The sequence below is a fragment of the Xiphophorus maculatus genome, chromosome 21 (assembly GCF_002775205.1).
Source record: "Xiphophorus maculatus strain JP 163 A chromosome 21, X_maculatus-5.0-male, whole genome shotgun sequence".
Taxonomy (NCBI): domain Eukaryota; kingdom Metazoa; phylum Chordata; class Actinopteri; order Cyprinodontiformes; family Poeciliidae; genus Xiphophorus; species Xiphophorus maculatus.
Genome location: NC_036463.1, coordinates 10658699 through 10675987, shown reverse-complemented (window position 1 = coordinate 10675987; position 17289 = coordinate 10658699). Strand labels below are relative to the sequence as shown.

Below are 17289 nucleotides of genomic sequence, written 5' to 3'. Positions count from 1 at the left end.
TAGATAAGATAAATCTTTATTGTCATTGTCACAAGGACAACGAAATTCAAAGGGTGCCATCAGTCGGTGCACATGCCCAAAAACAAAAACTAACTGTCTCACAATTCACACACAACGCAAGAATCAACAAACTGGAAAAAAAAAAAAGTAAGAACAGCCACATTCTCACGATTGCGTGAACACTGTGAGCATATGAAACCAAAGTTAAATTCCCTGATTTTGCACGAAATGTTGGCCAATAAAATGGATTCTGAAAATTTAACGACATTCAAAGCAAAGTATTTCATTTTAGATGAATTACTGAACATGAAGTGAACTGCAACACAAGCTAAATTATCAACCAGACCTTTAACAAACCTGAGAGTACGCAGTGTTAGTCTTCTGCAAACTAATCCAGGTGAAAATAAAGTCAGTGAGAGAAAGATATGAGTTAACCGACAACTGCAGCTCTGTGTGGCGAGTCTTATCTTTAGAAACAAGCAATTAAGACTATACAGGTTTTAGGTGACATCGTTTTCTTTACCTCACTAACCTCAATAGCAGCTTAGTAAGGCTGAGATGCAGAAACTGCTGGTGTAATAAATTCTCTTCTGTACAGAGTATGTATATTTGTACAGAGCTATGGGGCATTTTACCCTGAAAACATTTTAAAAAACAAAATGGTACATTTACAAGCATGGAAATGTGTTCTACCTTTCTAAGTCTAATTTCATTTAGATTATTCAAACATGGTTTAAAAAGATTTTTGTCTTTTCTTCACAACTACCTATAACTATAATGGTGTAAAGTTCCTTTGTTCATTTTAAATGCCAATGTTTGGAATTGCTGTATTTTCTTAGTTAAACATTAAAAAACAAACAAAAGAACCATCAACAGTCACAATTTTTAGGTTGTATCCCAGTTTTTAAAAAGAACATTGAAACTGAATCTCATTGCCGCGCTTCACAACTAAAACTCCAGGTTTGTTTGATTTTCTGTCAAACAATAGACAGATTCCAGCTAAAATAGACATGGCAACTCAACTAGAAATGCTGCATGTGTGTTATGGACTTTATAAATGTGCAGGAAATGTTTTGATGATGTAGAGCATTGCTTCATGCAAAAGGAAACAAGTTATCCTCTTCATCTAGCAGCTGTGAGCTACTACGTGGCTAGTAAAAGTCATTTAACTTTTGGTTAGAGGTAATCTGCCTTCAGAATAGTCTTCTTGTTTCCAGCCTTCTATCAGAGTGGCTGCTTGTACTTGTTTACAAAAAAAATAGTAATAATAATAATGAGGCATTCTGCTCGAAGCAGTTCAGTAAGAGTCTGTTTTATAGCATCAATGACAGATGAACTAATAAAACCTCCCTCAAGCCTTCACAATAAAAGTTTTCACCACATATACTGTGCTATGAAGTTTTAAAGAACATGATTCAAGCTGGTAGTGAGAGCATTGTGGTAATAATATTTATATCAAAGATAAACTGACAACTGTGAAGGATTTTTGCATGATAATCATAAGATTTCCATCCTGATACATCCTCATCACCTTGAAAAAGCCGAATTTTAATTTCTTGTCGTTTCCCTTTTGAGTGAGCTAAAATTAATATAAAGCAAACTTCTCACTCTAGTAATGAAAGGCTAACTGTTTGGTAAGCCGTTTAAATATGTCCCCTTTTGTGCCAAATGCACTGTTATGTCTTTTCATAATAAACTAAAATTTGTGATTTAAAAAAACTTGCTCTTTTAGCCATATTTCCCTCCCCTACTCTTTATCTAAACCAGTATCTAGAGCCAGCTGGTCCTTTCAGGCCAGAGGCATCTGCAGGAGAGTCACAATCAGAGTGGGAGCTGTGGCTGGCTTCACTGCTCTAAATGTATATTTGCTCTGTCGACAACCAGCTGCTTGGAGCTGCACTGAGGTGTTGGCTCACCTCATTTTGCACTCTGCATATGCTGGCGCCCCTCCAGGCCACCACTTCACTCTTCTTTCTGGGGCGTCCCTTATATACAGTTAAGAGGAATGACGTGTTTAATGGATGGCTGAGTTAGTGGATGTTTGAGTGAACAAAAGTCTAACTGGACACGCAGCTCTTGTAAAAGGTCTGCTAACTTCAAAACAAAGTTAGCTTTAAACTTGAATTTTTGCTAAACGCAAAAGAAAAGTAACTTGTAAGTAAAAACAAAAAATAAGCGATACAACCTGACAGCACAGTGACATCTTGTCTGTTTACTATGGTAATTTGAAGACAACTGTCTGGTCAAACCTCAAACACAAATAATCCTGCTCGTATGCTCATGACTTCATATAACCGTGGATCCACTTCACACACATACACACCTAACAGCGTCTGTCCGATGAGCTCATGACAGCCGCCAATCCAAAGCTAATATTTTACTGGTTAGCAAACACCTCGAGACAGCGTGTGCAAAGCTGTATTTTAGTGTCAACAAGACTCTGTATTTACACACAGTACAAGTGTTTAGTTTTGGCATTATATATTGTGTGCATGTATGCATGGGTTCGTGTGTGCATGAGCGCAAGAAGGTGGTAAACGTAAAGTGTGGGAAGTATACGATGGGATTAGAGTTGAGAATGATCCGTGTGGAAAACCAAAAGTTTTCATCAGAATTTGAACAGAAACAAAAATCTAAACAATGAGTATGTGCAGTCATAGTGTTGTGAACAGATTTATGTCCTGAACAAACAGGAAGGTTTAGTTTTACTGTCAAAGTGGCAGAAAGCAGACACCCCTTTCACCAGCCCATCACGCTGTCTGGGTTCAGCAGGAAATAGTGCTGATTTGTAGGAGCAGCGCATTAGAGCGGAAGGTTTCATGTTGGTCAGCTAAAGACAAAGGAAACTTCTTCACAGCTCCTATTTGGGGCCCCATGCTGTGCACATTTCAGCTAAAATGATGCACATCTCTTACACGCGCAATGTATGACATGTTTACACCAAGTGTAACAACAGACACATTTAACGAGACACACAAAAAACACACAAAAAACAAAAAACACACAAAATTAAAGAACAGAGATACTAAAAAAAAAAAGAACGATCACATTTGCAGAAAAGCAAGAATTTCTTCTTAAACAACAATATTGGACAGGAAAAAAAAAAACAACCTTATATAAACAGTATTTAAGTCAAGCTTATTTTTGAACTCATGAGATTGTTGTCTCCCAATGTGTGTAAGTTGTGCTACACTCTACAGAAGTAAAAAGAAGAAAAAAAAATTAAACTGCAACAAAACAAATGCATTTAACGTTGATTCTGAATTATCAGAATCAAGAATAATTTAAATGTTTTACATTCAAATGTTTGTGATGATGTCCTTAAAATGAATTTCTAACTTAAATGAAGCACTAATAGTAACACATTTATAGGGCTACAGCTTTTTAGAAGGCATGCCCTTATTTAAAAAAAAAAAACACAAAAATGTCTAAAATGAAATTTTTTTTTTTCATATTCTAAGATTTTGATTTTGCAGTTGCATTACTATAAATAAAATGCATATTATTTTAATTTTATAAATATATCAAAGCAGAAATGTAGCATACATGTTAAACTTGTTAGTAGTTTTCAAATTTGCATTGAAACATTGCTCTATAGGTGTATCTCAGTCAAAATATGACCTGAAAGTTCATTCATTTGTTAATAAAACACAAAATGAAACCCCTTAGTTGTTATTCAAAACGTTTGATTCCACTGATTTTGATAATTATTGCTTAATGTTAATAAAAACCCAAAATTCAGTTCATCAGAATAATAAAATATAACATGGAACCAATAAAACAGAAATGTTATGTCATTGCATATCAATCATAAGCAAGACTGCAAATGCCCTCTACAAGAAAGGTAAGACACAAAAATGTCTTAGCTATAGGAACTGGGTGTTTATAGAGCGGCATACACAAGCATATTATTGAAAAGGTTAGTGGAAGGAAAAAGTGTGGCACAAGCAACATAGGAAGCCAACCTCAGCCTTAAACTAGGATTGTGAAGTAAAGAGTTTGTAGTAGATTCAGTAAACGTCATTCTCTGACTGAAAAGATTTCAGAAAATCTTTTCGTTCCATGATCTGCATTTTTATTACATCTCATGATCAAAGATAATGTACCCAGCAAAGATCAGAGATTTGAAGTAAAAAATAAGAGTTTTTCAAAAGAAATGTACACTTTACACAGCTAGTACCTGGAAAAGCCATCCATTGCCAACATCAGATATTTAATGTTTTCACTATGAAGCATCTAGAATGTTTTAATTTCATAACTGTTTTCTCTTAAAGCTCAATCTTCTTCCTTCGGCTTGTCGTAGGAGGAAATATGGGTGGTACAGTCCCTATATCTCAGCGTTTGATCGGTGACGCTAACTGGAGTGTCATAGCAAAGCTAATCTGTCGGGTGATCACAGGCTGAAAAACAAAGACAGATAGGGGCTTTCTGTTAACTCTTATTTCATCACAACCTTTGTTAGTCAATTAGCCACAGGAAAAAAAAAAGACAGGGCTTTACTCACTGAAGAAAGAGAAACTTAAAAATATTTAACTCTTTTTGTACTGGTTTTATTACACTTGGTTGGATTAAGGAGATCATCGGAGAACGAGTCAAGTGATAGACCAGCAGAGAGCAACACAAAACAAATGTGGCAGGCAAAATATGTGGATGCTGTTGCGGTTTTTAAAAAATAAAGTCACAAAAAAAGCACGAAAGATGTAGGAAGCCATTTTAAAACAAGTGTTTTTTCTACAGAGAGATAATTAAAGGTTCAGCACAATTTCTCTTACACAATTTTATCACTATTTTCTAAATGCATTATGTCTAACGATAAAAAAAAGAAAATGTTTGACTACTGAATACTATAAAAGAGAAAACAATTAAAAACATAAACTTAGTCAGCCTTTTTTGAAGTTGGAATAAGTAAGTCTAGGTGGGAAATTGGAATTTAAACAAGAAGAATTTGTAAAAATATCATATAATTTTAGTAAATTAACATTTTCAGGCACCCCAACCAGAATCCAAACATGAATCTGACAGAAATCCACAAAGCAAGTTAAGGATAATACTCATTCATAATACCAGTGCATACATGCAGAAAGCTAACCAAATACAAAGAGCTACGTCACTGCTTTCATATTCCAAATAATAGACATATACTATAAAAGGCAAGACTGTGTGTAACTAACTAAGCACCAGATATTTCAAACTAACTTCAAACACTGAAGCCCAGTTATAAAATAACCACCAGGAAACCAACGCATCTGTTTACTTGAAACGAGTGAGCATTTACATACAACACAGCAAAACAAAAGACTAAATAGCTACTGATCTGCATTTAATACTTCCTGTTACGGTCATCAGGTTCAGCATTTTCGATATGTCAAACCTCCCTGGTATATTTATTATGTAGAGTTAAATCAGCTGACTGGACCACTTTACGTCGTTTTGAACAATAGCATCAAATGCTGACTCCGAAATAAAGAAAGCCTATCCATCTCACTTCTACATTGGAAAAGTATTTAAATGCAATCAAATAACTAATGTATACAGTTTATAAATGCCAAATTAAAGCTGATTGCACTGTCTGCACTAAAGCTGTGCTACAGGTGACCTAGTTCACCTTTGTATACAAAGTGCTTTAAAAATGTCATGTGATCTGATCACTGGTCTGGTTTCTTTTTCTCCACTTTCCCTGAGAATTTCAGTGAAACTACAAATCTCCACAGCTGCAGAGTCCAAAACAGCTTGTGATATCAACAATGTTCTCATGTGAGAAGAAGACTGAATTCAGGGCGGACCTGCATGAACATGCGGCTATGGGAGCTGAAATGTGTCCTGCATACATCCGTAAGCAGGAACAAGAATGTCAGTTTCTGCTTTTGCGTGTATTTTCCCTTGCAGTCCTCCGTGTACTCCACGTTTGATTCGTCTGGCCCCCAGAGCTGCACTTAGCTGGTGTTCGCCCGCAGCACTTTGAACACAAACTAAACACTGTTTTGTTTGGAGTGTGCTGCGAGCGTAACAGTCTGCTCATTGTGCTCTGCAATTCCATGTAAGCTCGTTTACATACGTCTCTGCTCCTTATCTCGGCTTAGTCCAACAGCCTGAGGTCAAAACGCTCAGGTTTCTGAGGTCAGGACCTCGTGTCAAAATTCCTGATAGAGTAAGCAGCCCAGGGCTTCAGTGTCCGTCATTTTCTGACTCCTATAATCCCAGAGATAGTAGGGAAAAAAAGGAACAAAAGGTTCATGTATATGAACTCAAATTGACCTTACAGGCGTTTGGTGAGATTTTAACAGTTTTATTTCAGAAGAAAAAGCAGACTGGAGGAGTTTAAACTAAATAGAAGAATAAAAACGTGGACCTTCGCTTTGTTTTTTATCTCCTGTTTCAGTCCGCCGGCTTTCAAATGACATCAGAGCCATACAGCTTCCTTGTATCGATCGAAGACAGGTGTAAAACCTGCTTTTATTGTGTTATTACACTTTAAACATGGGGTGTAACCGAAGGTAGAATGACTACAGACAGCCAGTGGAGGCTAAGCAAATGAGCCCCAGCAGTAACCTCATAAACCAACATATCACAAACAAAGCAAAACACAGACACATGCAAAATCCTCCCTCTGACATAAAAGCAACAGACTCAATGCCGTTTCATAAACTAAACATTTCCTTCCGAGTTATGACCTGGCGCAGAGCTTTGCTGTGTGGGACAGCACATTCCAGCAACCGAGTGCTAAGCCATAAACATGGGCAGACTTGGAGAGAGGGGAGTGACTCCGTCTGTGTGTTTGTGCTGCAGCAGCTACATGCACAAGAAGTCCTCCATGGGGTCTACCTGGTGGAGGAGTGGTTCAAGAGCGCCACGATCAGTGTGACACACTTCAGCTGCTGTGAATTTTAAGAGCAGGTTGCTGGATGTTGAAGGGGGGATTGACCCTCGATAACTCAGCAAACCAAGTGACAATGAGAGTGGCTGCAGAACAAAGCTGCACGCTTGTAAGGCAACTTATGATTTTTTTTTTTTTTTTTACTGGCAGGGAAAGTGCCATAAAATAATTTAGGCCTCTTTATACTTTACAGAGTGCTCTAACTGCTCTTTGTGTACCCAGGCTTTTAGCGTTGCTGTATGAAACAAGCAGAGTAACGAGGCGGTGCTTCAGATTCTCTCCGGCCCTCTAACACTGTGCAGGAATTTCAATCATTTAAATACCATCCTCTGACTAATTGCCTCTCAGGGTCAACTAATTGCCCCCCTTTTTTAACCTTCTGAGGAAGGCAACCAAAGCCGCGGTTCTCAGTGTTGGTGAAAGCTGCAACAATAGGACTGATGATCAATAAATATAATTAAGGACACATCGTCTTTCTTCTTTGGATTCAGTGGTTCAAATGTATGCGTTTGCAGATACTGGATAAATATGGGTAATATTTACATTTGTGCTATATTATTTTATAGAAAAATAAATAAATCAAACTTAAATATGCAGTTGCTGTTTTGGCAAATAAACAATCTTGCTGCATTGCAATAGAGTTTCTTGTTGATTTTACCAAAACATCTCCATGCCATTAAAAAACAATTCACAATACATATACGCTTTACTAGTAGCATTTCACAACCCTCTAATGGCTGAGGTTATCCCTACTGTTTGTGCACTTTTCGACTGCATTTTTTCCTTCCACTAAACTTTTCATTAACTTGCACTCTAAATAGCAAGCCTATTTACTTAAGATCTTTTTGGCTTACCCTTGTTGTGGAGGATGAGTCAGCAGTGTGCTCCTTTATCGTATAAAGCACATTTCATTTTTGTTTTAAAAATATTTTCTTATTAGTGTTGTATTTAATTTTTGTTGAAGAGTGAATTTTGAATTTTCATTAGTAACAAACACTTGAAATGTATCACTGTGTGTGCATTTAATCTGTAAAGGTTTGATTTTATGAACTGAATTACTGAAAGAAATCAAATTTTCAACTGTATCTTAATTTAACGCATATTTTTGTCCATTAATTATGTGGCTACAAGCAATTTTATGATAATGTGTCTCACTGGAGCGGCTTGTGTAAAGTTGTTGCTTTTACCCAAGAAATGTGAAAGATTTTCTAAGTCACATGTTAATGTTTCAGTTATTTAACAAAAATTATATTTTAGCAGTTTTCCCTTATTAAGAATCATAAATATAAAAGTCACATGCACCTTTTAATACATTGTGATAAATGCAAAATATTTTAGGGCCAATGACTGAAGGGATGTAAAAAAAAAATGAAGGGTTAAAAAAATCAAACCAATAGTTGTTTTTTTTAAAGCTACAAAAGATTTTAAGATGTGCATTACACATTAGTCAGCCTGAGTTGTTATTGTGTGTCTGAAAGTGTGTCAATGTGTAAAACCCCTTTTTCATGGTTGATTGCACTCGACGTTGCAGCACAAAAGCATCGCTGTCACGTGACATCACCCCCCCCCTCCTCCTCACAGAAAGAGATGAACGTGATGTGAATCATGAAAAGTGTCTCAGTGTAGACAGGATGTTGTCCATTTACCACAAAATAAACATTCTGAAAAGCCCTTCAGCGCAACTCCAGGTCACTTCTGCAAAGCAGGTTTAAAAACCTAGGTTTTGGTGCAGCGGGGGTTAAAAGTTTGCAAAAGATTGTGAAACGCCCGGCTCAGAGTCTGAGCAGCTCCTCTAGCATTCTTACCACATCCTGAAACGACGTCAATCTGATGGCAGTTTGAATCAACAAAGTAACTCCCAGAAGAAGAAACCGCTGCCTCGTGTTCCCTTATCAAATCTGTGCAGAGACAAATCTACACTGCATGAAACAAACACACCCATGTCTTACCCTCATGCACAAGCTTATCGTCTCCTTAAGCATCTCAAATTTGAAGGGGGTTATCTGCAATCAGATGACAAAACAATCTTGACGGCCTGTCTGACAGTGACGTAACAGACTGAGTAGATCACAGCGTACAGCCTGAGCTGCTTTCCTCCCATTATCACCCAAAACAACGTGACAACACAGAACAAATCAATGCCATTTGTTTACCAGTGTTTTCACCAGAATTGTTGGTATGTGGATGTGAATGAATGCAGCTATTGAAACTGGGAAGCAAAATGTGTTTTCGTCAAGTTGTTGGATTTATATTTTACAATTTTGTCTTGCAAAAGTACTCATATGGCTTAAACTTTTAACGTTTTGTCATGAATTTATTCACATTTTACACGAGAGTAACAATAAGTGGCAAACAGCTGTGAATACCGCAGTGGCCTCCCAGTAGTCCTGGAAGATAGAGACCACACCAATGACAAACTAAAAATCCACAAATACCTGAGACTACCTCTATAGCTGCTTATAAACTGTCTATTTTAATAGTTCAAATACCAAATATAACTTAACATATATTAATTTGCCCAGTGGAAACCATTTTAGCTCTACTGCAGAAGTTAGTATCTACAGTTTCCTTATCTCTGCTTTTATGGCTACAGCCAATCAGCACCAAGGGAAATGAACAGCACTCCTGGATTGGCTGCTTTGCAAACAGCAGCCAATAGTATGTAAAATAGCAGCAAGGTATTGCAGCTTCAACAAACTGTATTTTCTTTCAACTATTTCAGAGAAAAAATCTGCAAAGACAAATTTAGCACAAATAACTTGGAACTAAATTCCACAGAAAAACACACAAATTGAATTTTTCTTTCTTCAGCTTTGTAAAAAAGTCGGATATGGGTCGCAAATGGGAAGAAAAAAAAAATTATTTGGGTCGCTTGCTCTGTGAGCTTTGCTATACTTGTATTTGTAAAAGAAAAAAAAATGTATACTTTGTTTTAACAAAAAATTATTTGTTATTTTGAGTTGGTAGGCAACATAAAATCCAAATAATACACTCAAGTTTTTTGGTTACATTTTGACAAAACTGCAAAAAGTTCAACGGTTCTGAATACTTTTTCCAAGTAACTGTCAGTAAAAATATGTGCAGCAATGCCAAGCAGAGCAGAGGCATCAGTGTTTCATAGTTTATATGGAGAACCACATGACCTGTCCCTGCATCCTTCTCCCTGCATGTTGCTTCTAGACTTTCCAATTTGCACCAATTTAATTAGTCGCTGGCTCGTGTTTACCTATCGTTTTTCTTCAAAGAAAGAATATTTCAGGGGAACCAGCTTCCCTAAATGCATTCCAGCAAAAACCTCACTTTATCTTCCAACAATTCAGGACTAACACGCGTCACATGCATACAAAGACAACAGAAGAAGAAAAATCCATTCATTAGCGAAGGTTTTATTTTCCCCTTTGACCAAATCATAAGCATTCCACAGTCACTAAGGGAGATAGATATCCTTCTGAGACAGAGTTGTGTCTTCAACCCAACTCTTTTGTCCACTGTTTACAAGAGGAAATGTCTTCATCTGCGAGGGAAGAGGCAGCGGGAGGGGGTAGAGGAGGAAGAAAGAGAGGGAGCTTGTGAGTGAGCGGAACAAGATAGCCGGAGAAAGAAAAGAGACTGAGACTCCGGCCATCTGTGAATGTGGAAGCGAGCCAAACCACTGCCCACAGAGCACAGGCAAATGCCTAACTGCCTCTTTCTGCCATGGCAGTCCTGCCCTGCTTCCACAAACAACAGGCTTGTTGAACCACACACAAAAACACAGAAGCCACCAAGGACAAACGCACCCTTATGGTCATAAATAAGGCCTAAACATAATATTTGTGGAAGTGTAATTGCTCTGCAGCAACGGCTGAAAACACCGCAGCATGCATACATGCAGGTTCATCCATTTTTATCAATGTTTGCAACAGGAGAGGTGAAGCATTTCAGCTGCAGGTCTTAATGTTTCTAATTTATTATTCCTTTTTTTACTTTTTATGGCAAAAAAAAAGGGTAAAATGCCAGAACTGTAACAAAAACAGCCTAGAAAGGAAAAAAAACTAGCTCATACTGGAAGGATAGTGTTACAACTTGTGTTTTTTAGCAGATGAGCAGCACAGAAATCGAACAACAATGTCAACTCAGAGGCGTCGCGACCTTTCCAGGGAACTCTCCCTAGTTTTGGTCCGAGATCCAAGTTCCAAGAATCTCTGTGAAAAAAGCGATTTAAGGTCTTTTAACTGCTGGAGGCAGAGTATTGAGACAGAGCAAAGGGAGAATTTTACTGTACTGACTGAAACCATTTCACCAGAAACCCTTTTGAGATCTACTAAATGTCTGACGTTAACATAAATGCATGCAAAACAGCTTAAGAACAGTAACTGACCTCTTCACTTGCATGTTGTTTAAATTCTCCTAAAGAGATAAAAACCTTTTAGCTTTTAGTAGTCTCTGAAGGTTATTCAATATATAGTTAAAATAAAGTTCTCCAAGTTCAGAGAAAAATCTGGGTACACCAAGGAAAAGCAAACCCAACAACCAGAAATCCTGCAAAGTGTCTGAAGGAGTTAAATGTTCTTAAATAAGAGAGAAGCTTACTCAATACAGGTTTGTGCAAACAAAGCATGCCAGTGTGGTTGTCTCGTTTGGTTCAGTTACAGTTTAGATTATGAAGCACAACAGTGAAAATCTACACACCAGAATCAGATGTTAAAGTTAAAAAGGAGTGTTGCACTGAATCTAATCTGAAGATTCTGGGAAATAAATCAAATCTATTAAATTTGTCACAATGTTGTTCCATGTGACGTCCCAAATGGAAACCATTTTCAATTCGTGGAAACTCAATTTCTTATTCCTGGATGCATCTTCACCACCATCTCCTGAAACAAATTCTTGACCAGATGAGATGGGTTTGTGGGAAAAGTAAAACGTGCACCGAGAGTGAGAGAGTTTTCAGTGTCATAGATGTTAAATTAATAGACTTTCTTTGAAATGGAAAGCAGCTATGGCTCAATTACTGGTTTTGAGGAAGAAATGGTAAATAACGTCAGACATTTTAACGCCGCCAACCTTTCTGCACAACAGAGACTGCAGCTTGAAGCCATAAGAATTGCTTAGATTTTATGAATGCTACACTTTGGCTGATAATTCTTTGAAACACGTAAGGAAATTTTTAAAACAAAGTAGACTGTAGAGCTGAAAGACTTATGGAGGCGTACAGAACAGTCCATCACCGTGCAGATAAATATTTAGCATACTTAAAAAGTATCCTGTAGTGACTGCTTTCTCTACCAGACCAAAGTTTAAGTTCACAGGCCGTTTAGTCATTCCTTACTAAACTTAGTTCTGGTGTATTGTTGCTTGGTTTCTTTTCTTTCTATTTTTGTCAGATATTATAATGTTTTAAGGCCTTTGTGACATTATTACTATTAGTCAGATAGGTATGGAGTTTTTCTCATATCATCACCCTCCTAAAGTAATGGCCCAACTCATTTTTTGTTTTTGCAAAGAAATGAAATAAATCACTTTCAACAAAAATGACTTAGGCCATTATTTTATGAAGATGATGATATGATGTACTATGGCTTGTTTTTGCAGAATTGTTCACATATCTCACCAACAGTTTTTACACTTAGCAACCAAATTGTTCCTTAACTAAACTGCTTAAAAATTCCTTCTACTTTTGGATTGTGTGGAAGGACAGCTGGTTGCAGCAGCATGAACATAAATGATGTCACCATAGTTATGAATATTGAAAAATGTAGATTGACTATATTTAAGATAAGCCCTATTTCGATAAAAGCCTAAAAGCTTTTTCATATAAGGTTATCGTCCAGGTAAAAGTCAAATTATGTGTATAGATACGCTGTCAATGGAGTTTTTTCCTTGAAAATAGACATCAGCATTTTCTGAAATATGAAAGTCTGGTGTCATCTGCATAAAGGTGCATGTCACCTACTGACATGGTATTCCAACAGTTTTTATTGCATAATTGAAACTAAAATATGATGGCTGAACTGTTCTAAAAGTGCTGTTAAACCAACTTTTAAGACATTTCACAACATCAACCGGTAGATGTCATTAGAGACATGAATACACGCTTCATTTCTCAACACCATACATTGGATCTAGACAGATCTGCCTGTGAGCATGAATAAAAAGGTTATCAGTAGGATCTGCTGCACATAACTTAAGCAGACATCCATCTAAAACGGTCACACTTACACAATAGAGGTTTGACCAAAAACTAGTAGTCAAAAATGACAGACAAAACTCGCAATGCAATTATAAGATGGCAAGAAAACCAACAAAATCAAGAAAAATCAAAAAATCCTCAGCAATGAGTATTTTAAAAAAAGGTAAAAGCATATAAATACCTGACGACTTGGCTCTAAAACATCTTTCCTGAGTACACAGGGACTACCTAGCACCCATTATCCTTCAGCACAAAGAACTAATGGGTGTCACGTCAAAGACAAACACTTCAAATGACTCAGTACAAGCTAATGCAAGGAAGACATCATAAAAGGCAGAAATGTGACCTTACAACTTGAAGACTGTTGTTTCTGCCTACACTTTTTATCTTTACCCACACAGCAGGTGAAATAAATAGAGGCACGCAAACCAGAGGGATATTTTCAAAGCACTACAAGAAAAAAGGAAGTTCATGTCTTACTTGAAAATTTATGCTATGTCAATGTGTCAGTGTATGATAACATAAATAACAGAGTGGCACGTTCCTTCTGATAAATCCCAGGAGGAAACTCGAGCGTCGTGTTAGCGCTCGCTGAAAGAGGGGCCTTTTATCTGAGGTCAACATGCACAAATACAAAGTTGGGAGTCAGCTTCTTGTCTGTTGTAAAAGGTCCAACTGATAAGACCATGGTGAGGACTTCTGTGCAACTGAATGCTCATTTTATGTGTGTGGGTGTGTGTGTCGGGGTGGACTAGTACCAGTACTACAATACAAAGGCTCTAAAAAGTCAAAAATGTTAATTATTTATCATATAATTCCTTTTTAAATGAGCTGCCAAATGCTTGAAACTGTTAAACTATAGTTTGAGACTTGGGATCTTCAGTTTCCACAGCTTTTAATGCCTAAATTTTTACATTTTAACTACATTTAACACACATTTAATGTACGGATTAGTGGTAAGAAGTGAACTTACCATTGACAAGTTGTAGCCTATACAACTTTGTCAATTTAATGTTCTAGTAGGGACAGAAATGCAAACTTTTGTGTGTGCAACAACGTTAATACTCAGCAACCACCTGCAATATTTTTGCAGATTATGCATTCTGTGGAAAGATGTTTATTAGGGGCCTGTGTGAGCGCAAACATGACCGTATAGTTGTCATAGATATTTAGATTAACTGTGACACATGTTATGGATCCTGTGCCCCAAAACGTTACCTGGAGGCTTTAATATAAACATTCAAGCATATCAGTAGTATTTGATAGAATTGCTTTTTTGCAACAGTATTTTCTTTTTAAATAAGATTCCTGCATACTTTTGGACATATACATGGCCTCTCCTCTATAGGCAGCCTAACTAGAGCTTATTAGATTCCACCGACAGACTCTGTTTTTAGGCATTAACCAAACATTTGAATTGGATTTGGGTAAGGGTACTTCCAAAAGCTTAATATTTGTGATATCTGATCTGCCCACTGATGTGTTTGGGATGGACACACCCAGTCGTGTCCACTTTTCAAGCACCTAGGCTAGCTGTTGTGACACCAACTCTCTGGCAGTGAAAAAGACCTTCAGCATGATGCTGCCACCACCATGCTTGACAGGTAGAATGTGTCTGAAAGCTTCCCATCTGAATACTGGAAAATTGGATTCAACTAAATGTCCTCATAAGGATAGAGATACTAGTTAGTTTGCGTATGTGTGCGGAAACCTCCAACAACCACCTGCACGATTCCTGCAAATTATTAATGCACTTGTGAAATTCCTCATTGCAGACTAGTGCATGCCCTACTGTTAAATTAAAATTGAAAATATATATACATTTTTTTTGGTGTTTTTTTTTTTTTTACCTGTGACAGCTGTCTTGGATCTGGAGCCCCGAAAAGGGAAGAGCTGGAGCTGAAACTAATGGCTCCCCTCCGGCTGAGGACATGCTTGGGAACCGGCCTGTCTAGAGGCAAAACCGGCAACTGATAACATACTTCCATTGAACAGTCAGGGCTGGTTCCGGATCAAAAATATAAAAGAAAAAAATAAAAATAAAACATGCAATGTAAAAAAAAAAGAGAGAGAGAGAGAGAGAGATGACTGATGAATTGGAAAAATTTCCCAAAAAAGGCGAAAGGAAATAGCTTTCAGTATGGTGAAAACGATCTGACACGAAGCTGTGAAGTGTTTCTGTTCATTATGAGCGACTCAAAACTTGTCCAGATCGCCTTCATCGATGCCGCGTCTCGTCTACCTCCGCCGTTTTACATCCCTCGGTGTCATTCCGTGAGAAACTATTCATGCCGTCGCTGCTGCGTTCGCCCCTTTCTTTCTCGTTTTGCTCAAATCCGGGCCCACGGACGACGAGACCTTCTTGCCATTTTCTGGGTCTTTATGAAATCGCTTCCTCATTTTTCAAAGCAGAGCAAAAACGTCCGCTCGTCCGGGCTCCGTGGCGTCCCCGCGGATCCGCATGTCGCAAACCCCGAAATGAAAACAAAAGGCACGACCGCTTCCAGAAAATATCATCAACATATCATTTTCTGGTGCCAACACCGGCGGGCGACGGAGAACAGAGGCAGCTCCGGGAATGGGGGGGATCCTGACGGCGGCCGCGGTCGTGAAGGACTCCTCTCTCATTCAGGACTCGGCCGGTGGTGAGATATATTCAACATGTAGGGGCTTTTCCGTCTTTTTTCTGAAGCTGCATGATGAAGGAGCTGTTGTCTTATTCACCGCTGGTTGTAAAACACAAAGTGTCTGGCTCAGAGAGAGGGGAACCCCGACGTTCCTCTCATTCACCGCCGCTCCGCTGGGGTCCGCGGCGGCTTGAATGGCACAAACATAAACGCGTAAAACATAAAAAGGAACAAAAAATAACCTAAAGAGAGCTTAATTCTCTACAACTACCTGCCTATTGTCCTAAAAAAGTACCCTACTGTGTGGTTTTAAAGCGCACAACACCTGCCAGAGATGGTGCTGTTGGAGCGAGCACCCCAAAAAACGCCCTTGTTTACGGTGAGCCAATAGCGTGAAGGCAGCGTTTGTAAAACAAACAGTGATTGGATAATGGCTTCAGGGCTGTATGCAACGACACATGTGAGTGGCTGCGGAGCCAGGGCGATCCCTAGAATTATATGAGCAGTCATTTGCAGACGGCGTGGACTTTCTCAAGGGTATTCCTCCACAACGGGGCTTGCCCTGCAGCGGTCCACATTATTGCCTGTGATTACCTTTCTCTCATGAGTCATACTACTTGGGAGCTGAAATACAGCTTAGCAAACGTTTCAAAAATGTTGCATCTCTGTTAAGCTATGGCAATTTTGCTGCATGTGTGTGGTGACTAAAAATGTCAAATTTAACCATAGAGACACATTTAGAAGGAAGAATACCATCAAAAAGTTCACTACCTTTTCAGTTAATCAAACCTCACATATTGTATACATTCATTCCACATAGAGTGAAACATTTCAAGCCTTAATATTTATACATTTTAATAATTATGGCTTACAGAAAATGAATACCTCAAATTCAGTATCTCTGAAAATACGAATATAACATAGGATACATTTTAAAAAGGATATTTTAAACTGAAATGTCAAGCTTCTTAACAGCATGTTCATTTCTATGCACTTAATACGCTCCTTTTGCAAAATTATCGCGTTAATGCAGCATGCCATGGAGGCTATCAGCCTGTGGTTCTGCTGAGGTGTGATGGAAGCCCAGGTGTTTTTAATGGTGACCTTCAGGCCATCTGCACTGTTAGATCTGGTGTTTCTGCTCTTCTTCTCCAATAACTGCTGGGTTCTCTATGTCAGGCGGGTTTGCTGGCCAATCAAGCTCAGTAACACCATGGTCACTGAACCAGCTTTTAGTACCTTTGGCAGTGTGTGAAGGTGCCAAGTCCTGCTGGATAGTTAAATCAACCCTTCCATAAATTTTGTCTGCAGAGGAAAGCACCTAGTTCTGTAAAATGTGCAAGTAGATGGCTGCTCGACTCCACTAGATGACATGGCACCCAAATCATCCATGGCTGTGAAAACTTCACACAGGACTTCAAGCAATGTGAATTTTGTGCCTCTCCACTCTTTCTCCAGACTACATAGATTTCCCAATTAAATGCAAACTTTACTTTCATCTGGAAAGAGAACTTTGGATCACTGAGCAACAGGCCAGTTCTTTTTCTCCTCAAGCCAGATAAAAAGCTTCTGACTTCAGGATTGTAGCTCTTCATGCACTGACTCCGGCCTTAAATAGA

General features: G+C 38.2%; 1 protein-coding gene across 5 annotated transcripts in view; it reads right to left on the bottom strand.

Annotated features, from left to right (window-relative positions):
• pde7a (phosphodiesterase 7A) overlaps positions 1–16017 on the bottom strand; it is a 31291-nt gene extending 15274 nt beyond the window's left edge. For 3 of the 5 annotated variants that reach the window (XM_023326402.1, XM_023326403.1, XM_023326405.1), the window contains exon 1: positions 14894–16015. In XM_023326402.1, coding sequence (XP_023182170.1) covers positions 14894–15031 — 138 coding nt within the window. In that variant the 5' untranslated portion in view covers positions 15032–16015. Of the gene's footprint in view, positions 1–14893 lie in introns of all 5 variants that reach the window. The other 2 variants (XM_023326406.1, XM_014476246.2) reach the window with 2 other exon arrangements.
• Positions 16018–17289: the final 1272 nt, after the last annotated feature.